At 38.8% G+C, this 26094-nt stretch overlaps 1 protein-coding gene across 1 annotated transcript in view; it reads right to left on the reverse strand.

Moving 5' to 3' along the window:
• Nucleotides 1–23596, reverse strand: part of LOC145983754 (solute carrier family 4 member 11-like) — a 398440-nt gene extending 374844 nt beyond the window's left edge. The window contains exon 1 of the mRNA XM_083116803.1: nt 22936–23596. Within this exon, the coding sequence (XP_082972929.1) occupies nt 22936–23596 (661 nt within the window). The remainder of the gene's footprint in view (nt 1–22935) is intronic.
• Between the last annotated feature and the right edge of the window lie 2498 nt (nt 23597–26094).

The raw sequence follows: 26094 nt of genomic DNA on the forward strand, positions 1-26094 counted from the left end.
AGTTGTGTGAGACTCAGGACAAATCATTCTACCAGATGGCTGTAAAGAAATTGCAGCACAGAATGCATAAGTGCATTGATCTGGGGGTGATTATAGAGATTATGTGATTATGTAGAGAAATCATAATGAGAAACTGTAGCTCAAACACCCCTTCCCTGTGAGGCTTAAAACTTTTCACTCTCCCCTCGTATATTGCTATTACAATGTAATGTAATTGGAATGATATGTCACATAAACAAGGCTAAATATTAAAGTTTCTAGTAGAATACTGAATTCAATCAATTGCTTTAAATATTTTACCACTAGCGATGTTTTTCTCCTACTCACTCACGTCGATTTAAGCAATAATCTTCTGTAAGCCATTAAGTACGAGTATCATTCCATTTTTATTAAAAAATGTTCTTCTCATGCTACTTTGAAAATAACTCTTTCCATGCCATAAATGGAAATCGTTACAGATATTTCCACGTAAATTGGCCAGGAAGTCGATTTCTTGTTTGAATTGTAAGTAGGTAATTTAAAATTCAATTTGATTTCCTTGGGACTTAGAGTAAAATTAAGTTGAGTTGACGATAACCTATTCTTTCTCGTCTTCTTGCCTGTGGGACCGGTAGAGCTATTTAACATCCACTTCAAGCTACGTTTCCAACATTTATTTTCTTTTTATGACCGAAACTAGAATTGAATAGCATCTAGAACAATTGTCAGATTTTCGATACACCGGTAAAATAAAGTTGACATGGAGCGCAAAGAAAAACATTTGACTTATTATCTTGGTTAGGGTCAAAGTTTAAAGTTTCTTCTTTTACACAAGTGATATGTATCGAATTATATATACACTTAAGTGCGCATGCAAACAAACCTATAGCACTACGTGAACACTAGTCATTGTGATGCATATATAAATACCTCAGACAACATTGTTTACAGATTGTACATTTCAATGTCTAGAGAATGGAAACAATATAGTCAATGAGATATTTATCCTTTTGAATCTCAAGCATGCGAACAAATGTAATTATTCCAATTACTAATGAAAGCTCAAAAATGAAAGTTCATTTTTGATGCTATTTCAGTGTACAGGTCATTGTTTTTAAAAGTATATGAATATTTATTTCCACTTATCTTTAGCAAATTACAGTGCAATAAAGCTAAATTTTGGCTTGGTTGACTTTCCTTGTTTGGTTTGTATGGAAGGAGAGAGATAACATAATTGCCATTTAACTGTAGACTAGGTAACTTTCCTCCTAAATATGTTTCCTTTGTGGATAAAATAGTAAATTCGTTGCCCACTCAGTCTTACTTCCACCACCAATTCACGCTAATGGGCATGTAAATTTGAATCTCGGTATGAGTTAGAAGTCCAATAATAACATAGTCAAATTTTCAAAACCGGATGATTTAAACATATGAGGAATCCAATCGTGAAATGTGCATTTTTTTATTAATTCGTTAAATATTATGTTGCAATGAATTTATTAATATATTTATGACTGTTTTACTTAATAATATCTGTATTGAATTCTGTGGTTTCTTCTTAACTTGTCCACGGTTTCCCACAAGTGTATAATAAAAATTAATATCTCATCGGTATATTCTTAGTGTTCGTTCTATTCTTATTATTTTATAATGTAATTAAATGCAATAACAGAGAAATTATGGATTTCAGTGTAGAATTTAAAACCAATAAATAAGACAAAGGATTACCAAGGGAATCGTATCCCTACGTGGTAAAAAGCGAGTAAATTAGGAGAGTTTAGAGTTAATTTCACAGCATAGTTTACAAAGCACATACAATATATCAATTACAAATATCGCGCACGTGCGATACTGGCGGTTTTAACGATCGTTAGTAATCAAATAAACGCAATTAGGCACAGAGAAAATTACGCTTGTTTCAGAGACTACTTGCTCATCTGCTGATGCCCATTAGAACATCATTCAAGCATGTCAAAGACACACAACACTCTGTTCATGATAAACAGTGGCTGCTGGGTTTAACTCGTCAATCGAAATCTGTCTCATACAACTTGGTGTAATCAAGAAGATTGAACAAGCATCTGCATAATATGCTTATTTCTTTTATATTTTGTTTGTTAATTAATTGATTGATTGATTTGGTTTATTTTACTTCGCTTTTCTGCCACGTTTGGCTAATCGCGAAGATGAAGATGAGTTATGATGTGATGAAATTGATGAAGGAACACTCACAAAGAATACCCACACTCGAACCCAGGACTCCCTGCGTCGGAGCGCAGTGTGTTAATCACTCTGCCACGAAGGGCGGCCATATTTTTTGTCTCTTATTAAGATTTATAGCATATTTTGTACAAAATGTGTATTGTACACTCTGCCACGAAGGGCGGCCATATTTTTTGTCTCTTATTAAGATTTATAGCATATTTTGTACAAAATGTGTATTGTACTCACAAAAAACGTTACTTAAAATATTTTATAACCGAAAAATATTCATTTTTCCATTATCTTTAACGAAAAACAAGCCGACAAAATGCATCGCAAAAGATATTTTGCGTCCAAAAAACAAAGAACAAACGTTGAAAAAAGTTCCAAAATAAATCCTCAGTTGGTAACTCTCATTTGCTAAGTACGCATCAAATGTTGACTCATTGATTAATTGGTCTGTTCTATTTTAGATCTTGCAAAGATGATGATGAATGGCAATAAGATGAAAGGATACTTACAAACACACATGGGCAGGACACAACGGGAGCCCCACAAATTCGTATTGCATATTCCCAGTAATTTAAGGCATGCAATGGATTTCTCGATGCATACATCCAACCCGTCTCCAAAACTTGTATGCTAGAGATGGCTCGGTCAATGAATGCGTGAGAAAGTGAGTGCATGGAGGGAAAAACGCGGCTGAAGCTGCCGTTATGCGCGGTCTTACTCCACGGATTCCGGAGACAAAAATATAGTTTATTAGCGATGACGGAGATGAATGCTGACCGTTGTCGACCTCCGTGGCGGAGTGGTTAGCACACTTCGCTTCGATGCCAGAGGCTCGAATCTCGGCATGGGCATTCTTCGTGAGTGTCCCTTCATAAATGTCATCATATCATCACGCATCCTCATCGTCGCGATTAGCGAAAAGTGGCAGAAAACCGACGCTAAATATGAGAAATAAAAAAAAATATGACTGTTGAAAAGCCAGGAAAGAACGAGCACAATTAAACCTTCAGAATTCGTAGCTAAGGAGTCTCGACCTCTTAGCCATCCACTAACCGTCCCCTTATATGTCATGACTTTCACAGTGAGTACAATAATATATTGCAAATGAAGCAAGCAAACAAAATACTTGTCCTTTTGTTATCTTACCTCAATCTTATACCTCTAGGGTGGAGCATTATCAACCGAAATATATGACACAACAAACACGAAGAAATATCAATTTTTATCCAGGATTCGATCCAAACACCATTGGATTCTTCGCTCTGTATGCTCTTAATAAGCAATGGGATCCTGTAGTAACTTAGTATATTTACTTCTCGTGACTTTATGTATGAATTAAATTTATAAAAACATGTGAAGCTGGAAATAAAGTTGCATATGCTTCAAACAATTTGTACCAGAAACTAATTAGTACAGAATATTATCCGTACAAAGTAACTACATATCAATACACGAATACAATTGCATATTAACAATCAGAATCCTAAATAGGTATTGCAGAGGTCAAATTTTGCATAAGAATAAGTGAGGGGCTCCATTTGTTCTTACATTATTTTTACTGTCCTTGTTTTGGTTCCTTTTTTCAACTCTCATTACTGCAATTAACTTGCGTGAAATGACTTTAGTGACATTTTGCAAAATTCTCTCTTTAGTTTGAAGATAACGAAGGGAAGCCTGAATCCGTTTTCTTGTTTCATCCGGAGAGAGAATTATTTAGCATTCTTCTACAAGACAAAGAAACTGATATTCCTAATGGTTCGAATCTTAATAAAGAGGAGATTGCTACTTCCTCAGTTAGTAAGGTTTTTCGATTGTTTGTAAGGAATGAACTCCCACCCTTCACCCTTGACGAGAAAAACAAAACAGTAGAAGGCTGTGAAAACACAGCACAAAAAAATGTAAATGAATCAACAAAAGTGAAAAAAGGGAATATACAAACAAAACAAGAAAGAAGAAATATTTTAATGGGGAAAAGGGATGAGTCTAACTAACGTAAGAAAGAATTAACTTTCCGTTTACTTTCCATTTTGTCGGAACAAAATATTGTTAAAATATAGAGTCTGGAAAGCATTGTAGGAGGTATAAATCAAAGAATCGTTAGTTTTAGTGAACATAAATTTGACACTCTTATTACAAATATTTCAGTTTATTTCAGCAGCGTCCGGCAGATAACTCGTCAATTTCTTACAATCTTAAGATTCTACAAATACAAAAAACATACTCTTGCCACTTCGGTGACCGAATGCGTTGAGTATTCGACTAACTATGTCAGGTTGAAAATTTGAGCCCCAGGCCTGGACGTGAGTGTTTGCTTGTCCACTTATCAAATCCATCCTCATCGTCACAAAATCGACGTTAAATCAACAGTACCGAGTGCTCTCTTCTATTGCACATACAGAGCGATTGATTCCCCGTGCAACCGCGAGCTCACAGTCTCGGGTCAGGCTCAGCAAGGTCCTACGCGATCGCCGATCACGAACTCGTGGAGGTTGCGCAGGTAATCAAACTTCAATGTAATTCAATTTTGATCAAATTGTGCTCCTAACATATTGGTGGGGCACGAATAACTTAGTGTGTATTTATGCAGTAAATGTGGACCTATGTTGAGAAACAATCAAAGTACCGTGCGTTCATTTCGATCTTCGGTCTAGAGATCGGGAGAAGCGTGGCGGGCGGCGCTGACGGAGATGCCGACATTTGCGGCCTGTAATGCCCGCTTATTTTTATGGACATATGCAGACATTTATATAAATATTGCAAAACGAGCACTAACCTTTGTTATAAGAGTACGGTTTTAATTTTTGTACCTTAGTGGCTGTATGTGCTGATGATTTTGACACGCCCATCTCCTGTGAAACACGGCGTAGAGGTTTGTTTGGAGAACGTTCTAACGCTGCACCAATTTCATCGAGTTTTGCTTCGGTTAGAATCACTCGTTTTAGCTTAGGTGTTTTAAAATTTAACGATCCAGTTTATCGTAATTTAAGGACAAGATGTCTAACCGTATCTCTATGTGGAGGTGAAACGCTTGGGAATTTATGTACAAATTGCCTACACACTTCCCGACACGAGTCTGTTTTAAGGTAAGTGTCATACATAAAAATTCTTTGTTCTAAAGTGAAACTTGAGCTGGCATTCCAATCGTCTCACTGACACAACACACACACACACTGCAATAACACAAGTAACCAAGAATAACTCTCTTGCGCACAGTACGAAATTAACACGCTCTTGGTATACATCTGCTCGCCACTATACTCACAGCTCTGTCTTAATCTAGTCGTGAAGGAACAAGAGCTCGGAGATTTCGGATTGCAAGGAAGCTCACGAAAACCATTGACTTTTGACGGTTTCGTCTGCAGCGTAATCTTGATACAGTGTTGCACATTCGAAACCTCCAAACGATCCCCATCGATACAAAACTTTTTCAAGGATATAAACTTAACCAGGACGTTACTGGTCAAAACTATGATTAAAATGTTTTATTATCTGTGGCTCTTAACATCGTTTCTAAAGCGTATTTATTTGTGTGATGAATTACAGAAGAACTTTTGCGTGTTATAACACAGGTTAGTGCTCGTTTTGCAATATTTATATAAATGTTTGCATTAGTCCATAAAAATAAGCGGGAGCGCCGCCCGCCACGCTTCTCTCGATCTCTCGGGTGCAGATCGAAATGAACGCACGGTATTATCATTATAGTTACTAATCGTGCACACTATTCTGAACTTGAGTGTGCCTTAAATAAGTTGTATCTTCATATCTAAAACGTTTTTAGCTAAATTTTATCGCAGTATTCTTCTAATTACGGTGCATACGAGTGTGTTTTCAATAAAACTCATGGTTGCTTTAGGTCAATATCAAGTTTTTTATATTTTCCCTTTAATTCCACTTTATGCACGGATAGGCTAATCGGCACTGAATCTACAGTTTAAATATGGATGCGAACCGTATGTGTCTCCACCGGAGGCTAATATCATAGTTTGCAATGGTGATAACTGTTACGTCACTAATTATAGCTTTGATTGTATGATATTATTTATTATCTGTCCCTCGTGTGGTCCTTGACTCTTTAAGGAAATGTTAGTGACTGCGACTTCTCGACATAGTGTATATTTCTCATTTTGAATCATGCTAGTCAGAGTTTTACGGTGTATTCGCTTAAATGCATGCCTCATTAAACACACGGTACGATGCCACCGGTAATTATCGAGTATTTTGAATTTACGCTAATTGGTTACCCCTGAAATCTCATTCAACTAGGAAGGTGGTTGAGCCTTCTGGCATGCGATGGAAGATCAAGTGCGCTACTGCCAAATCGAAAAATCATAGTACTGTATTTGTTCTTCATTTCATTCATAGAAATAAAGGAAAGGAATTGGCAACAAAGATTGCTGGTACACAAACTTTCAAATTTCATGTAATTAAGTTGGTAGATGTGGCACAGGAGGGAGAAAGGCGATATCATGTTTGTATCGGTATCGACTGTCCATTCAAACAAATTTAGACAAAATCTATTTATTAGACTTTGAGTTATTACGGAGAAACAATTAATTCGAGTCCGCAGGAAGTCAACTAATGTTCCTGGAATTAAATGTTATATTCTTAATGAAATGGCGCGCTATACGTACTACGCCAGGGGTCCTGGGTTCGAATCGCTGCCAGTACATGTGCGTTCTTTGTGAGTGTCCCCTCATGAATTTCATGATTCTCCTTATCGCCGTAATTAGTAAAAAGTGGCAGAAAAGCGACGCTAATTAACAAAAATGAAATCTTATTGAAATGATCTCCTGATCACTGCAAATCTGTGTTTAATAAGTTGGAGTGCCACATAAAACTTTACTGTTTAAATAAAAACAAATTCATCACCAAAGTGAAAAGTGACAGGAGATACGCAACACGGTGGATTTCATATGAACTGGAAAGTAACACTTCGCCAATAACTGCATATATCTGACTAACCACATTTCTTTCCAGTCTGGAAAGAAGCATTCGTCGTACATGGGCAACAAACAGACCAAGATGAAACTGCACAAGCTGTAGATTAAACGGCCCGGTTAGAGTTGCATCCAAGTGACAAGCGAGATGTTCAGCTTTTGTTGCCTTGTAATCAAGGGATCCCGTGTTCGATCCCGGTAAAGGCACATTGCACAGCGGTTCTAGTCCCACTGTAAACGGTAGATCCAGTCCCAATTTAGCCTTCTGAGTATAAAGTGGACTTGACACACATTTGGAGTTTTGATATGTTCAACGTGTAGTACTAATGTGTTATGAAAGGTTGCATGTGTTTCATCAGGTTCCTTTTCGAGTGGCGTTCTGTAACATGGATTCACTCTATAACAAAATGCACAATTTTTTTCACTCAAATTGTTTACAATAGGTTTCAAAAGCTTACATATTTCAGTACTTACAGTCCTTTGTTTTGTTCTGGATATTACTAAGTACGCAATAATGTATGTTTCCAGATATGCGTTTCGTTCCTTTTAAAAGACCTTTCTAAAATAAAGATATATCATCATTCAATCAACATTTTCTACAGACGAATGGCGGAGTAGTTAGCACATCGCACTACGACGCCAGGGGTCCCGGGTTCTACTCCTGGCCTCTGCATGGATATTTGCGAGTGTCTATTCATCAATTTCATCATGTCATCACTCATCCCCATCTTCGCAAATTAGCCAAAAGTGGCACAAAAAGCGAATCAACAACAATTCTACAGACGAATGCTGAATTCTCAATATCATAACATTGAAAAGTCGGCAATTACTACAATTACATAGAGCAAAGTAACGCAAGTTACCACAGTGATGAGAAAAATGTTATTCCATGGATCAATTCGACCGCAAAAAGCCATCCTACCAGACACCATCTTAAAGGACATCACGTCCCAAGGGAAGGATGAGATGGGAAAAAGACCGAACGTGACATTCCTATCTTCACAATTGGGGAAGATGGGCGAAACAGCACGACCTGCGGGAAGGTAGGAGGTTGATGACGATCGTCGACCTGGGTAATAAACAACACATTGGATCCAAAGATCCATAACTGAATAAGCATTTTCATATTTTCAGTAAACTAAGATCCTTACGTTCCTGCGATATAATGCCTTTATATAATGCCACACATGCATAATCCTGTTGCACTCCGCCTAACTCCGTGGCGGAGTGGATATCACAGCATTCTACGACACCAAGGATCCAGGGTTCGAATCATCCTGGACATGAGTGTTCTTTCTGAATGTCCCTTCATCAGCATCATTCATCTTCACCTTCGCGATTAGCCAAAATTAGCAGGAAAGCGAAGTAAAATAAACGAAATCAACTAATCAATACTTTTACACTCTCTCCGATAGCGTTGTGGCTATCGCTGTCGCTTTGTAATTAAAAGGTCCCGAGTTCGACGACCAGTTCCACCACAGAGGCTCTGATCCTACTTTAAACTGTAAATTCAGTAATGATTAGTCTATTTGAGCACAAGGTGAACTTAAACTTTGCCTAAATATTCTCATTCAATCTCTCTCTCTCTCTCGTTTCTCTTGGAAGCTAGACAACCCAAAATGCATTCGTATATAAGAGGTTGCATATCAACTAGCATATTATGTACTTTCATTACTTGCCGTCGTTTTTTTTTCAATTTGGCTAATCGCAAACAATGAGTTTTTGATTCTGATTTGTTGTTTTAAGTCCACTTTATGCACATAGGTTAATCTGAACTTAACCTAGAGTTTAAAGTGGGATCCAAAATACGGTGCAATGTGCCTGCGCCAGGTAGCAAACAATGAGGATTGAAGGGGTTTAGAATAAATAGATGAAGGGGTACTCGCAAAGGAACACCCACACCAGAGTGTTACTCGAACCTGGAACGTTCGGCATCGAAATCATGAGTATACTATTCATAGCCCTGAAGATTACGCGATGAAGTTATTAGACTTCAACAACAGTAAAGGATCCTGAAAATTTCCGTTACTACTGTCTACTCATGTGCAGCAAATTTCAATTTTAGATTATATGCAGCTTATTCCACTTAATTAATTTTGGGTAGTCTCACAAATAGTGTGCAAATTGAGGGCGATTGTTTCATTTGGATAACCTGAGCGGAATTGTTAGCAATGTGCATTTAAAAAGTGAAAATCACCATATCTGGAAATTATAAGCTGCGGTGGTCATGTTGGACTGCCACGCTGGAGAGACTGTTTTGATTCCCAGGATGAGTAATCTCAAGTGGGAATTCTTCCGGCAATTCTTCAGCATAAAGCAGCCCCTGGCATCCTCTAATCCATTGGCAACCCTAGGGAGGAGGGTGGAAGAGGCGGCCGAAACCTGAGTATGTTCACATCGCAACCTGTGTAGCCGAAATCAAGAATGTGTGTTGCCCTACCTCCACAATATCTACTACAACAGCTTTCTAAAACATGTAAATATGGTGTTAATACTAATTTGCATCTTCTGATTATAAATCTAATATTAAAAGTGGGAGGAAGTAAACAAAATTTCATATTTTTTGCATGTGTTTTACATTTACCTTGTGCAAATGTAGGAGAAGCTGACGAGTGGTCGAAGAATCTGGTTTCACATCCTGGTCAGGTTATGGTGCTTGTCCTTTTATCCATTTCATTTAATCATCACTCGTCATCGCCGCGATTAATTTGACGACGTAGCGAAGTTAACACAAGTCGGTTGCAAAGTCTCTTAAGATGCACACTAACGACATATTGAACGCGAAAGATGGAGACGTAGACATTTTTGCAGCTACAAATTAAAAAATAAAAGTTTGTTTCCGCACTATAATATTGTGAACACGTCACTGTCTATTATTTGACTTGATTTGATGTTTGTTAATTAGCGTCGCTTCTTTCCCACTTTTGGCTAATCGCGATGAGGATGAGTATTGATAGGATAAAATAAATGAAGAAACACTCAGAAAGAACACCCATGCACACACCGGGATACTTGGAGTCGTAGTGCGCTGTGCTAACCACTCCACCACAGAAGTCTGCCACTGAATATTGTGTTTAGCATTTGTACCTATTGACAACACGTCGGAACGTCTCGGAATGTATTTTCTTGTAGTTACAGTTGACAAGCTGTATCTTTGCGGGTGATTTTGAGAGAGATAGAGATTTCCGCAGTTGCCACCTACTCGCCTTGAGGTTATCGACATTTATTACGAAGAAAAAAATGGCCACTGGCTATGAAAACCTGTAGCTCCTCCCCTTGTTACCCCATAGCCGGACTTGGTCAGGGTTAACCTGACAGCTAAGATACAGCTCGTCAACTCTAGCCAGACACTTCATTTCTATTTAATTAAATTTGAACACTATGTAACAAAAAGAATGGCGTGAATCTTAGGTACAACACTTTCTCCAAATTATAATTATATTCAAATTCATTTGAGTGAGTTGGAGTTTTTAAGCCCACTTTATGCACAGTAAGCCTAATCGGGACTGGACCTACAGTTTCAAGTGGAATCCGAACCACTATGTGCCTCCAACGGGTACCGAACCCGGGACCCCTTGATTACAAGGCGACGACGCTACCACTGGGCCATCGGAGAAGCCTTATATTCAAATTACATGATGAAATAGGTACAGAGCGTACAAAATAAAAACATTGCAGGAATATTCCTGAAATATTCGATCGAATGCGTATGACATATTGCTTCAAGCGTATCTAATTTATTTTTAATCAAAGAAGTTGGAAACTTCACTCGTTAAAATGTGACTCGACTTACTTGTTTCGCGCTGACGTTAAAATATGTTTTGAAACTAGGTCACACGGTTTAAAATTAACTGACCTCATTTCTATATTTACAAATTGAGAAAATTAAACTTTTCTGAGTGTTCTTGCCTTCTAGATAATACGCAGTAAACGTGCTGACTGTATTTAGTTAGTTAATTTCTGCAATATAATTTTGTTCTGTTTCCTATGTATGCCTTCAACCTATACAATTCTGGAGAGGTAAGTTAGATGAAGTTGAAAATATTTTTCGTTTGCTGAAACAAATATCGGAAATATCTTGTATGTGCAATTATGTTTCTCTAATTACAGAGATTTTGATTAGGCATGATACACCGTGTATGTGTTTGTCATTGTAAATCCGATACAATTTTTGGTATGATTTAACAATACAGGGAATTTCTCCAGTTTGTTTGAAATTTCGGATACTTACTAATTTGGGCCTCCTAATCACGAATCTGTACTTAAAATTTGGTGCTCACGTATAGAAATTCCTAAATTATGTAGAATTAACACCGGTATGATTGTCTATACACTAATGCGGTAGCCATATTTGATGTGGACAAGTGAGGTTCGGTATTCGTTGCGTACTTGTTGCTGTGTCCACAGAGTTGCCGCATTGTTACTTTTTCATGTGGGGTATGAAAAGGTGCCTTGAATTACGAACGGACCGGACTTTGGAATTTTTTAAACTTGGATAGGTTACGTTAGTTAGAATAACCGAAATATCTGCAATTTGTTTGAAATTCGGTGTACTTATACTAATTTTGGTATGGTAATCATGAATGTGCAGTTGAAATATGGCGCTTATTTGGGGGCAGGTGAATCCGGCCAATTTCTAACATGCCTTTAAAAGGGACTCTATAGTGAAAGCCGGGTAGCCGGAGCGGAGCGGAGGCGGGGCCGCGGTAGCGGTTAGGGGCGGTAGGTAAATTACCCCAGGGGCGAAGCCCGGAATCGGTGGGAAATTTGGACTCAAAAATTTCAAACGGCAATATCTGAACTTCAGTCGGCTATACATTGGTAAATAGTACTTTCCGCGCTCCAGATTTATGTTCTTCATAATTAGCATCACATAATGTTCACAAAAAAAAAAGTCCGAAATCGAGGGTGTAGAAATTGTTTTGCTATTTCCATGTGTGAGCGCCAAATTTTAATTGCAGATTCGTGATTAGGGGGCGAAAATTAGTGAGTATGCCGAATTTCAAACAAAATGAAGAAATTCATGTTATTGCAAAATCGCTCCCAATTTTTAAATAATATTATAGAAACTAACAGTCATTTCACGAGGCAAAATATATTATCATGTAGCAAAATACATTGGCCTCCCCGATGGCACAGTGGTATAGTCCTTGCCTTGTAATCAAGGTGGATACCCGGTGGAGGCACATAGTGGTTCGGATCCCACTTTATACTGTAGGTCTAGTCCCGATAAGCCTTAATGTGCATAAAGTGGACTTAAAACACCAACTCAATCAATAAAATACATATATCAGTGAGTTCATTCAACTAAATTGTAATTCCACAGAGATAGATTTACATTTAGTGTTTTATCTCGGTAAATGTGAACGTGTAGTTTGTATCATAAATAATCTTATTCCAAATGCTGTGCATTAAAAACAAACGTGAGATACAGTAAAATAATTGTAAGGGTGCTAATGTTTATTCCTAATCTCGAAGACAAACTAATAAATCGCATTAATTCACGTTCGTTCTCACACCATTGTTCGTACAAAGATAGCCGAATCGGAACTATTCCTACAGCCTAGAGTGAAATCTATATAATGGAATTAGTTACAAATTGAACCTGAATCTCCTTGATTACAATGTAATAATGTAAATCAAATTATGAAAACGAGTTATCAGTGTTGTGAGAATATCGTTTGTATTTCGATTATATGAATCGAAACCAAACGTTATAGTTTTACTATATCACTTGAATTTCCAACATAATGGATAACATGTTTATAATTTCGCACATATGATTGAAAACGAAAATTATAAGCATTTCACTACGTCGCCCGTCGCCATCAGATACAGGTTGATTTACAATACAGAACTGCTAAAACTGCCAAAGGTATACATCATATTTTGTTTCAGCAAAAATAGGAAAAAAAAGGACAAGCTTGCAAAGTGGGAGTAACTCACTTCCATATCGAGCACACTCAGGCACTTATTCACCTGACAAATCACACTGCAGAAAGGCTTATAAACGCACATTGGGAATACTACACGCCACATCGAACTGTTTGAAACCGTGCCAGCGCAGAGAATGGCTCTCCCGAGGGAAAGAAGAGAAAATGGGGAAAATAAACAGCCAGCAGATCCCTTCCCAATTAGGCCGGTGTCTGCACGAGACTTAAACAAACATAATTACACCTGCATTATGGGATGCTTTAGGTTTCTGGAAGTACTATAATGACTCTGCCCCTATCAGATGCTGACCAAAACTTTACGGCTTGCAAGCGGCTCGCGATGAAGAAAAGGGTGTCAGTTCTGACTAATATTTGAACAAATTTAATAACAAAAAGGTATCCATTCTTCGCGGAACAAGAGATAGATATTGTATCTCCAAGAATTCTTATATGCAGGGTAAATCGAAAAAGAGACCGTGGTTTTTTTGGTCAATGCCAAATAATAAATCAAACTTTCCTGCAAATATTATTGCAATAAAATACAAGGCTTTAGAATCAAATTTGATATATTAATTTTACTCTAAAAAGTTAATGAAAGTTTATACAGTACAATCAATGTCCAGGCACTTCAGGATCTTACTCCAACCTTGGGGTAAGCTGAGTGATACATTCGACGAAAGATGACTAGTGAGATTCTTCCATTGGACAATAATAAAAATAGGTATATTAAGGTAAATACTTTTTATAACATATTTGTGAAAATAATATTGTATTAACATGTTAATGTATAACATGTTAGCATTAAAATAAATGTAATATGAAAACATGAAAATAAAATTAGTTCCAGTAAACTAAAGATAAGCTTCCTTAACTTTTACTGTAAAACACTAAATTACCACTGGCTCGGTGCCCAAGAGCACTGAGTTGTCGACTCAAGGTGTAATTGACGGTTTCTTGTTCTAGCACTGACATAGGCACGGAATTTCCTTAGTGTTACTTTATCACTTTCATCTGATTATCATGCATCCTCATCACAGTGATTAGCCAAAAGCAGAAGGAGGTTTGATTGTTGATTGATTTGGTGGTTAAAGTCTACTTTATGCACAGTAAAGCTAATCTGGACTGGACCTACAGTTTAAAGTGGGATCCGAGCCACAATGTGCCTCCACCGGATATCGAACCCGGGACCCCTTGATTACAAGACGACGACGCTACCACTGCGCCAGGGAGGCCAAAATGTAACAGAAGGCTTATGTAAGATAAGTAAATATCAAATACTATTTCTTTACTGACTTTTTGGCTAATTACATATTGCTTTAAAGGCAACTTTCAAGCCTTCTTCGTTTTTCCATTTCCTCCTTTAGGATGAACAAGGCCTGCACATCAGTTCAACATTTTTTATGTGTTTTAAGTCGCTTTGTGCTGATTTTGGATAGACGTGACGGCGATGAGATTAAATTGTTGAAGGGACACTTACAAAAAACATACATGCCTAGGCGAGGACTCAAATCGGAAAGCATGGGCGGAAAGTCCCTGATTTAAGCAATGCTCCTGCCCATTGAGGCAGTTGATCCAACATTTGACTGATTGATTTGGTTTATTATACTTCGCATTCCTACCACTTTTCGCTAATCGCGAAGATGAGTGATGATATGATGAAATTGATGAAGGGGCGCTTACAAAGAACATCCATGCCGAGATTCGAACCCTGGACCCCTGGCGTCGTAGCGCGCTGTGCTAGCCACTCCGCAACGGAGGCTGGCAGTTGACCCAACAGGTGAGCGCAGAACCGCAAAAGCACCTCACTCGCCCCTTCCCACCTCCCACACGCATCAAAGTGGTTCGGTAAGACTTGACTATCAAGCATATAAACCTGCGAACTTGTTGAAGTTGTTACCTTCATTACTTGTTGCTTTAGAATCGACGTGCAAAAGGTCACGCTCAGAAAATTCATTATTCCTCATCCCCCCCTTCCTCCACCCAGCTTTCCTCTCTGTTTTCTCTCCAACTGCCCGATAGAATTCATATGTAACAGAACAGCTGAGGGTATTGTAACATTTCTCGAAAGTTTGTAATCTGTGAAAATATTCACAGAAGTAACTTCCATTGAATCGTTTGGTTTAGAGTTGAAGAACTGTATCTTTGCGGGTGAATTCTGATCAACTGCGCAGGAGCGAGGGGAGGAGCTACAGGCCACCTTAGCCACTGAGCGTCATTCTCCTCTTACTTTGCGAGAGCTGCCGACCAATCAAACGACGAGTAGTTGCCAACAACGGAAATGCTGCGGAGTAGCCAAGATCACCCGCAAAGATACAGTTCGTCAACTTTACATTTTTTTTTTCTGTTCTATTTCGGTTATTTGACGCAGCTCTTAGATTAATCGCGACGACAAGAGTGAATGATGAACTAATTATTACTGATGATAGGACAAACACAAGGATGCACCTGTTCTTTACCAGGTTGCGAACCTTGGGCTTCTGGTTTTGTAGCGCGATAAGGTGACCACTCCGCCACGGAGGCCGGTTTGGGCCTCCCCAATGACGCAGTGGTAGCGTCGCCGCCTTGTAATCAAGGGGTCCCGGGTTCGATACCCGGTGGAGGCACAAGTGGTTCGGATCCCACTTTAAACTGTAGGTCCAGTCCCGATTAGCCTTACTGTGCATAAAAGTGGACTTAAAACACCAAATCAACCAACCAACGGAGGCCGGTTTCGTCATTCTTACAGTAACATAGGTGAAACATACTATCTGTTATTCACATTTATTCTGCCTGAACTAAGCTGGAGAAGAAAATGGTACGTGAACTTCAGCAACTGATTTAAAAATTAAGCATTGGTCAATACAAGTAGGCACGACGTTCTATAGCAGCAGTTATTAGCATTTCGTATGTCCCAATGTAATATGAAAGCGGTCATTAATATGTTAATGAAATTGGTTAGAATAGGGATAGACGGGTTCAGCGGGAATTGGTACTATATCCCTGGCAACTTCCGATGTTCTGGACAAGAAATCAGTGTTGACAATTACACCGAGAAGTAAATTGATTCGCACTGATTTCTAGTACGGTATGCAAGCGAGATAAAGAAAATTATATCAGAATTATTAAGCTCAAATGCTCACATCCTTGTTTAGTGAATATCTAATTGCCAAACCAAATTACTGTTTCAAGTATTGCTAACTGTAACTAGTTACTTTTTGAAGCGATCAGTTACTTTTTAAGGTAACGAGTAATGAACGCAACAATTACTTTTTCCCTACGACAGTGGTATGAACAAAGAATTTACTTGTCAGTGACGTTTAAGGTATACTTTGAGTTTCCCAAACTTAGTGTTGCCCACGAGACGAGACTTTGGCCTGTCTCGTCTCGTGGAGTCTCGTGGAAATGCTGTCTCGTCTCGAAAATATTCGTTTGTCTTATGACACATGGTCAATCTCGTCTCGTCTCGAATTTTTAAAAGCCTGTCCCGTCTCGTCCCGTGGGCAACACTACCCAAACTCTATATTTCCATATATAACGATGAAAATTAACGCACGTTTTTTCGGTCACCAGTAAGTAAAGGACAGTCTTCTTGCAGTTAATGTATGAAGCAAAATGTTACACGAGTTATATATTTTCTCTAAGAGTTGTATAATTGGTTGGCATCTTACATTTCTTGAATTTGTTGGACATAGGCTTATTGGGGATGGACTTACATTTCAAAGTGAGATCCGAATCACTGTGTGGGTCCACTTGATATCGAACCAAGGACTTCTTTATTACAAGGCGACGGCATTATCACTAATCCATCAGGGAGGTTCTAAACTCTTCTATTTTCCCCATACAGCTATACCCGAATATGTTTGCCATACTACCTCATAAAGTTGACTAGCAACTTCGCCGACATAGACTTTGAGTGAATCCCATTGTGTTACACTATGTTCGATTATCTATTTCAAACAATAATCATCCAGCTCCATTATCGCGATTAACATAACGCGGTGCGTAAGCGGAGAGAGAGAGAATGAGAAATACCAGTTAAAGTTAACTTTTAAAGATGCTTCTTTTTCCGTTTTTATTATCATCACCACCATCATGATCATCACGTTGCTACGCTAGAAAGCTGCAACATTCTTAAAAAAAATGCTAGTTAAAAAGCCATCTCTGTCTAATGAGACAGGAAGAATTAGAATGTGGGGAAGAAACACAGAAGATAACATATTTGTAAATGTATTTACAAAATAAACACAACTTGAAATTTCAACTGTTTCTCTATTTTCTCGAATCAATCCTGATTATGTTTCTCGACGTATGGGGTTACAAAAATCATAAGATTGATACAATGCAAGAATCACGGATAACTAAATTGAAAATAAATTTCTAAATATATTTGCAAACACCTACTAAAAATAAGGAAATAAGTAGGCAACTCAATTATTTACATCGAACTTGTTATTTCCCCTTCGGATCTTATCTTTTGCTTTATATTTATGGAAAATATTAATTCTACGTATTTTTAAGCTAAAGAAAATTATTTTATTGTTGCATGCTACACGCTAGGTTTACTGGAAGCATGATGACCTGAAACAAGTCTAAGCTTTATAGTACAGTACAATGCCTTTATGAAAATTCGGTGTGAATGCTTTCATTTGTTTGTGTGTGTTTAAAAACGAACAGCATGCAGTGGGCTTATTTGTATACCCTGTCCCGGGTATCTCTGGAGCAAGCGAACGAAAACAAGTCTCTGCGCAAGTAGCGACGCGAGACGGCTCCACCAATGAACACGTGAGAGGGAACGGGATTGCGTGGTGGGGACAAGCTACTGCAGTTACCAGTCTTCGCAGCAGCGTTTACTGCTTCGCTCTGGCTACTAGATTCCCCCACTTCTCTGAAGCTATGCGCGCTATTGCACCACAGATTCCGGGCATAGAGTATAGAACGTTTGGAGGGACGTAGGTGAGAAATCTGCCTTGTCAGTAGCGATTGGTCAGAATTTGCGTGGGAACGTGCATACGCGCTTGCGAGGTTTTAGCTGCTAGCAAGAAAAATAAATAAGAACTCTGCTCTCAATAAAGTTACAACACAGATTAGTTTAGAGATAGATTTTTGCAGGGTTCTTATCAACAAACACCCAGAAAATGAAACAACAAATGGAAAGAATCCGGGATTCGAACCATGGCCTAGTAGCTTCACCGTAAGTTGAGATAGCTACGAAGTTATCTATCGTCGCATATCCGAGTATACAAGTTACCGTTAAAACCCTAATTAAGTTGAAACTTGGTTTTTACTACTTAGAATTAGGCATAGTGAGAAAACTGGCTTCATATGTATCTTCATTGACTGAATGCTTTGGTTTATTTTACTTCGCCTTTCTGCCACTTTTGGCTAATCGCGAAGATGAGGATGAGTGATGAAATTGGTGAAGGGACACTCACAAAGAACACCCATGCACAGGCCGGAATTCGAGCCCGAGACCTGTAGCGTCGTAGCGCTCTGTGCTATCCACTCCGCAACGGAGGTCGGCTCATAAGTATTTAGGAAGCCTGATAGCCTGATGACGTAAACCTTAAAACAGAAGGAAAAATTATAAACATATTAATATTAAAACATATGAATTTGCCTACGTATATTTGCAAGTAAATTACATGTGTAGTTGTATTTCGTAGTTATTTACAAATTTCAACGTCGAGGATAATAGCCGTAGAACCAGGCGTAATGAGCCATAATAATAAAGAGATTTGATAGGTTGCTATATTTTACTTCGCTTTTTGTGCCACTTTTGGCTAATTTGCGAAGATGGGGATGAACGATGATATGATGAAATTGCTGAATGGACACTCACAAACATCCATGACCAGCCCAGGATTCGAATCCGGCACCCCTGGCGTCGTAGCGCGATGTGCTAACCACTCTGCCACGGGGGCCAGCAATAATAAAGAGAACCAATAGTCTTCTGTAATGAGAAGAGTCCACTATACCTCTGCCAGAACAAGCTATGGAGCTTTAACCTTAGTACGAGAGATATTATGGAAACAACTTAAGAAGCCTGGTTGTTTGTATGTGCGTTTCACTTTCGTTGCATTTCTTTCTCTACGTTAAATTTAAAAATAGCGTATGAAACGGGAATTTTTTATGTATTACGATCTCTACAAATGCGTTCTGGGTTTGAATCCTCGTCAAGCAAAAGGTGTTTATTCTTTTTATTATTTTATCTGATCTCCTTTCCCTCTCTCAAAAAGTATAAAAGTGAAGTTCAATAACTAAAATTACAATAAAGGAGATATACCGTATGTCTTTTCTCTCTCAGTGAAAGCAGTTTCGAGTCGAGAAATATGTTTAGATCTTTGTTCGGCTAGTATAATCATTACTTTCTTATGTCTTGTGAAACATTGATATCAATTCTTACGCATATAGTCGATCGGACGTGGTTCTGATCAAATTTATGACAAGCAACTGAATGCTCCAATCAGCATTGCTATGTGCACTGGAGATTGTATTTCTTTTAACTCGAAATATAGTTTGTCCTTTGGTGATAAGACACCAATAATAAACTCAGAAAATATGGTTGAAGAAAAAACACTCAAAAAATCCAACAATGTTATGAAATTTCACGTAAATGTTCTAAAAATAAGAACGCTTTGGAAACATATTCTGTGCACCACAATTTTACCATTTTTTAAAAATTTGTAGAAGGCTCGCATAGTCTTATCTGGACTCAACCTACAGTTTAAGTGGAATTGGAATCACTCAAATTTGACTCCTGTTGGAATCTAGACAGGGACCCGTCGATTTTATAATTAAATATACAAGTCCGATGTCCGTACTTACTATTGCTTCTTTTTTTAAAATCACGAAAGTAATTATAGTTGTTTTTATGGTTAATTTTAAAAAATGTTGCATACTAAATATACCTTCGTTCCCCTTTGCTTTTAAAGCATTCGATTGATTTGGTATTTTAAGTCCACTTTATGCACAGTAAGGTTAATCGGGACTGGACCTACAGTTTAAAGTGGGATCGAAACACTATGTGCCTCCACAGGGTATCGAACCCGGAACCCCTTGATTACAAGACGATAGCGCTACCACTGCGCCATCGGGGAAGCCTAAAGTATTCGAGAGTATGCGAAAGTATATTTGTATGTTTAAATGGCATCATAGCATATAAATAATCATCAGTAACTGCAAACCAGTAATACATGTAACATGTACTCAAATATAATAAGAACAAAAAGTACATAATTTTTCTAAATTCTCCGACGCCAAGGGTCCCGGGTTCGAATCCCGCTCGGGCTTGGTTGTTTGTGAATGTCCATTCATCAATTTCATCATTTCATCACTCATCCCCATCTTCGCAAATTAGCCAAGTGGCACAAAACGCGAAGTAAAATAAACTAAATCAATCAATCAATCATTCAATCAATCAATTTTTCTAAATTAAATAAAGTATATTGTTACTAATGACAATCTTCAAAACTCGTATAACTTAAAATAATGGTTATACATAATATTTTATGGATATATATATGTCGTAAAGTTATTTTTTACACATTATAGTCATGGGCGTCGCCAGAAATTCTTGTTAGGTGGTCAAGGCACTGATAAGGCTTGAATATAAAAGTAATAACAATAATAATTATTATAATGTAATAAAAGTAAACCGTTTTCATACCAAATTATTATTGTTATTCTTGTGGAGACTGCCGGCCTCTATGGCGGAGTGGTTAGCACATCGCGCTACGACGCCAGGGGTCCCGGGATCTAATATCGGCCTGGGCATGGATGTTTGTGAGTGTCCATTCATCAATTTCATCATATCATCACTCATCCCCATCTTCGCAAATTAGCCAAAAGTGGCACAAAAAGCGAAGTAAAATAAAGGAAATCAATTAATCAATCAATCTTGGGGAGACTACTTACTATCAACAAGATGTGTGAATATCCAGCAAAACCAAGTATTTTTCATTATATATTTATTTATTTATTTTGCATTTCATAAGTTAGTGTAATTCATGGTTCGTCTAATTTCTTATTAACTTTTACATACCTCGTTCAAGAAACTTTAGTGTGGAAACTTTAGTCATAGTTTATGTTCTTTGGCCTCTTAAATAAAACTCTAAATTTTTTGAATTTTGAAAACTGTGGAACCATTTATTCGTTGGATTAAATTATGCAATAAGGGAAGAAAACATAATCTGGCTCCTGTATTTTACTCTCATTGTTTTAAAATCTAACGTCGATTTAATTTTGGTTATTCTGTTCGAATACTAACTGAACTATATTTATGTTATCAACATTAAAAATGACATGCTTTCTGCTTTCTTGTAATTGTAAATAAAGTATGTCAATTTCCAGGGAGGTCAGGGACCGGTTAGACCCCCCCCCTCAACAACCATGATAATACTTAAGGCGATTTTACTGTGCTATGGAATTATATGGAAAGGTAAATTTCCACGTAAAATTATTTCTGTTTCCTAAGGAAAAAGATGTCGACTTTAAATATACAACGAACCAAAATTTTTACCTATTTCCTCTTCAGGCATGTAGTTATGATGATTTCGTTCGCGCAAACCCTATCATTTATGAAAATACAATATAAATATTTTAGAATGTATGATTTGCCAAGAATGAGACTACAATGTAGCTTCAACAAGTTACTCTAGATCAATTACTGAACTTTCGCAATACTTTTCGTTATTAGGAAGCCTAGCCGGCGTTTATGAGTAAATGCTGGATCGTATATGTAAGGAAAGAGCGTGGCGCTTGACGCATCATATGAATCAATGGGTGTGATGCCATGTTTCAACAATCTGAATGTGATTATGGAATTTGAAACTAAAATGTTATGATGCAACGATGTTGTTGATTCGATTTTATTCGATGCACATTAGCAGAGAGTGAACCAGAGACTCGTCTCATAGCGAGTTTCTAAAAAAATCTTGCATGTATCCTCGGAGTATTTGACTATTATCCTTTCCTCCCCCAAGTATATTTTAACAGGACATATATTTACACAAATATGAGAATTGACGAGGGAGTCATTATTGTTCCAAACCTTCCAAACCTGTCACCACATAAATGACGGATATTGCTGCATGCTTGCACTTATATTTAGCCGGCCTGGTGGTCGAGCGCGTACATTGTTCCGACAGTTCCGGATTCGAGTCCCGGCCTGAGTATGCGTATTCGTTCACCAGTTTCATCTATTCATCATTAACCTTCATCGTCGAGATTATCCAAAAGTACCACATAAGCAGAAAAACACAATAATTGCTTTTAAATTAACACGTTTGGCTACTAACGAGTTTTCATTTAATAATCTCTAAAACAACATTGGTCTCAATATTGTTTTAATGTCGGAAAATGAAATGTCATATTTTCAGCAGTGCGGTGTTATTGTTTTCGTTACTGGCCGGTTGATGGCGCAGTTGTGGTATTGAATTACGAGATAGGTGCGGGGGACAAGCGTGGCAAATTGATTTGGATGATTGTTATGTAAATGTTATGAAGCCGTGTGCTCATAAGTTGTTTCCTTTAATCAATATTATTAATTTTTATTCAGTATAAAAGTGGGAGAATACTGTTTATTTTAGAAACATTATTGTTTAGTATAAGTATTAAATATCATTCTATTGTCTTGCAAGATAATGTCCAAGGTTGTGTAAAAATAAAAAGGGGTCAATAAACACCAATCAGAAATACGATTTATTATAGATCCCTTTCTCTACCAATTAAAAATGTTACCGTTTATTTTTATTTAACTTATTAGTTCCACGTTAATTTTGATATTGAAACAAAATTATTGCAATTAAGACTTTGAAACAAGTTAGGCATGTTGAGTAACGTTCACCACCAAAATGTAATAGTAATACAAATATTAAGTGGATAGTAAAACTTACCTGAATCGTTGGTGAAAAGGACAGATTTTGCCTCTTCAACTGAGCAGTGGGGTTCCTCACTATCAAGCATTTTGTGTAACATCAATTCCACAACTCGTTCCAGTGAGTTTTCAGTCACATCAAGTAAAAGAACGGCCTGGTTCATGAAGTGTGCAACGTCCATGCTGGCCCTCACCTCCGCGCAAAAGTCCTTCATTGGAACTTTCTGTAGCGAGCAGTATATCAAGTCCACTTCGACCGGTGAATTCTGCGGCTTGCACGGTAGCAACGGATGGTCGGCCGGGTAAGATGGTGTCACGGGCGAAGGTGTAATCGGAGCTATTGAAGCCGGTTTTTGGGCATTTGCCGTTGTGATAAGCGGCTCGCTTGAAATGGGCTGGGCAGTGCTAGTGCTGGAGCCTGTATGAAGCCGAGACAAGTCGAGATGCACCATGCTTCGCCTCTTCAGAAGAGGGGGTGGGCATGTGTTCAGTGGTATCTCGTTGCTGTTACTCTTTGTAATAGGGACCACCGCAGTTTGCCATGAACCGTATAGGTTAGGATAGGGTAGCGTCAAGGAGCAGCGTCGGGTCTGAGGGACATTTGGTGGTGGCACGGGTTCAGTTTTCACGGGTGCTACGTGATGCAGAGGACACGATTGACATGTCGCCGTGGGAGTCATGTCCGTGTGGAACGACGACCGACGAGAGAGGCGACGACGTTCGTGGAAATGATGCAAGGATGTCCTCGTCGTTTGTTGTCGTCGCAATGTTTGCCCCCCTCCAGCGTCGTCGGACCCTTCCTCCTCCAGTACCGGGTCCACCGGGGGGCCCTTGGTTTTGTCAAAAGCCTTGGCCCTGACCGGTGACAGGGGCTTGCTGAGCCCGTGAACGTACGGCTTTGTTGTTGGAGTATCGGCTTCTCGTTGGGGCGATACTGGAAGGGGCAGGGAGGATGAGGACCCGACGACAGCCGCCTTCCCGGGCCTTTTCAAGGAGGCCAAAGACCCCGTCTCGGCGACCGAATAGTGAGATTCGGTTATTTCGCCGGAAACACTCGGGGACGGCTTTTTCTCCTGCGAGACAACATCACAACACTTATTTTCTGGTTCCACCCGCACCGACTTCAACTCTAGAGTTTTTGGTGGCGCTTTCTTTTCTCTTGATTCACCAGACTCGACACCGGAAGGAGGTTTTTGCTGCTGCTGTTGGCTGGAAGAAGGCTGCTGCTTTTGCTGTTGTTGCTGACTGGATTCCATGGCTGAGTACGAACGCAAACAGAAATGTTCATCAGTAGCTCGCAAAATATCTCGCTAATTTACACAGCACCACTTCTGCACAAAACAACCTCTCTTTTTCCCGTGCGAACTGGAAGCGAAATCACGAAACGAAACGAAAGCATCACAGGTGAGCACTCAAAAAAGCTACACTGCTCGCAATCACATTACGGACGGTCAAGAAAGCGGGCTAATGCAGCTCGTATCACGTATAACTTTGTTTGACAACTGACGGGACTGTCTCCACAGCGCGCTTGCAGGAGACTGCGGAACTAGAGATCTCTGGCTGGTGTGCTCCTGCGCTTGAGCTCTGCTGAGCCTAGCTCGCTCGATTCGGCCCGGACACAAACCCTGCCCCACAACACCACCTCATAAATACCTCCAACTTCACGATGCTGCTCAACATTTTACGCATGCTTCGAGACATTTCATCGACGCGAGCATTACCAACATGATTCCCCCGCACCTTCTGCATGTAAATATAAACACTGATTCCGAATCGCGAACCGTTCCGTTGCGTTCCGTAATGTGCTGTTCCGAAAAGAGCATGCGGTGGTATGGCAGGGCAGGAAATGGGTCGTTTCGGAACACGACCCGTACCATTTGCCGAAGTTAACAAAAACAATCGAACTGCTAATGCGAACTTTTATTGGCGAACGAATAACGAAATTGTGCCGCTAATAATGTTAACGTGACACACCTCAGTTCTTTACTGTAAAGATTAATCATCAGCATTGTCACGTTCGCAGAGAACATGTGTAAAGATATATTATTGTAATTCGACCGTTACTTCGACGTAGACAGAAATAAATGAAGTCGGGCAAAACTTGAGACACGCAATTAAAATTCTCGTACGAAATTTTATTAGCCATTTTTTACGGTTCGACCCGTGCAAATAAAGATTTAATGTGCCCGTTTTATTCCACGGTGACAGCATATACTTCCTCGTCCATCTTTCCGTCTGTTTTCCCTGCTTCTTAACTCGTACAGTCTAATCAATACTGTCCAGATCTGAATGTACGCCTAGCTTAAAGAGGATGAGTCGTTGAAGCTGTAAATTGCAAGTCTCTGTACTGGAATCGGTTCATAAACGCAGGATAAAGAACAGTATTCCTACAACTGGAGACCTCCCCGATGGCTCAGTGGTAGTGTATTCGCCTTGTAATCAAGAGGTCCCGGATTCGATACCCGGTGGAGGCACATAGTGGTTCGGATCCCATTTTAAACTGTAGGTCCAGTCCCGATTAACCTTACTGTGCATAAAGTGGACTTAAAACACCAAATCAATCAATCAAAAATCCTACAACTTGAAGTATTATTTCCAATAGCCATAATATTAATAACAGCCTCCTCGGTGTATGAGTACGTTGAATGGTCGTCTCAAGGTCTACTCACCAAAGGTCCCGCTTGATTTGATCTTTTTATTTAGCGTCGCTTTTCTGCCACTTTTGGCTAATCGCGACCATGAGGATGAGCGATAATATGATGAACGTGATAAAGGGACCTCACAAAGAACATCCATGTCCTGGCCCGAATTCGAACCAGGGACCCCTGGCCTCAAAAGGTCCCGCTTGAGCATGGCTGTTTCTTTTCACATGTCTCATCTTCATAGCCGCGATTATACAAAAGTGAAACAAAAGCACAGATAATATTAATAAAATTGAACTATTGCAAAAAAACTTAAATCCCCCGATGCTAAAATATTCCAAATATATATACATTCATACATTGCATATATTGTTTTCCTCTAGAAGTTTCTGTCTTTAAATAATATATATAGTGAAAGTAAAGTCTATTTTAACTTATTTTGTCTACATATTATGATTTCTAAAAGTAGAAATAAAAATCGTGGCATTAAAAATCACTCGATAAAACCCATTATTTCTATCATGAGTTTAAACATG

This window comes from Lepisma saccharinum, chromosome 2 (assembly GCF_977018435.1).
Source record: "Lepisma saccharinum chromosome 2, izLepSacc3.1, whole genome shotgun sequence".
Lineage (NCBI taxonomy): Eukaryota > Metazoa > Arthropoda > Insecta > Zygentoma > Lepismatidae > Lepisma > Lepisma saccharinum.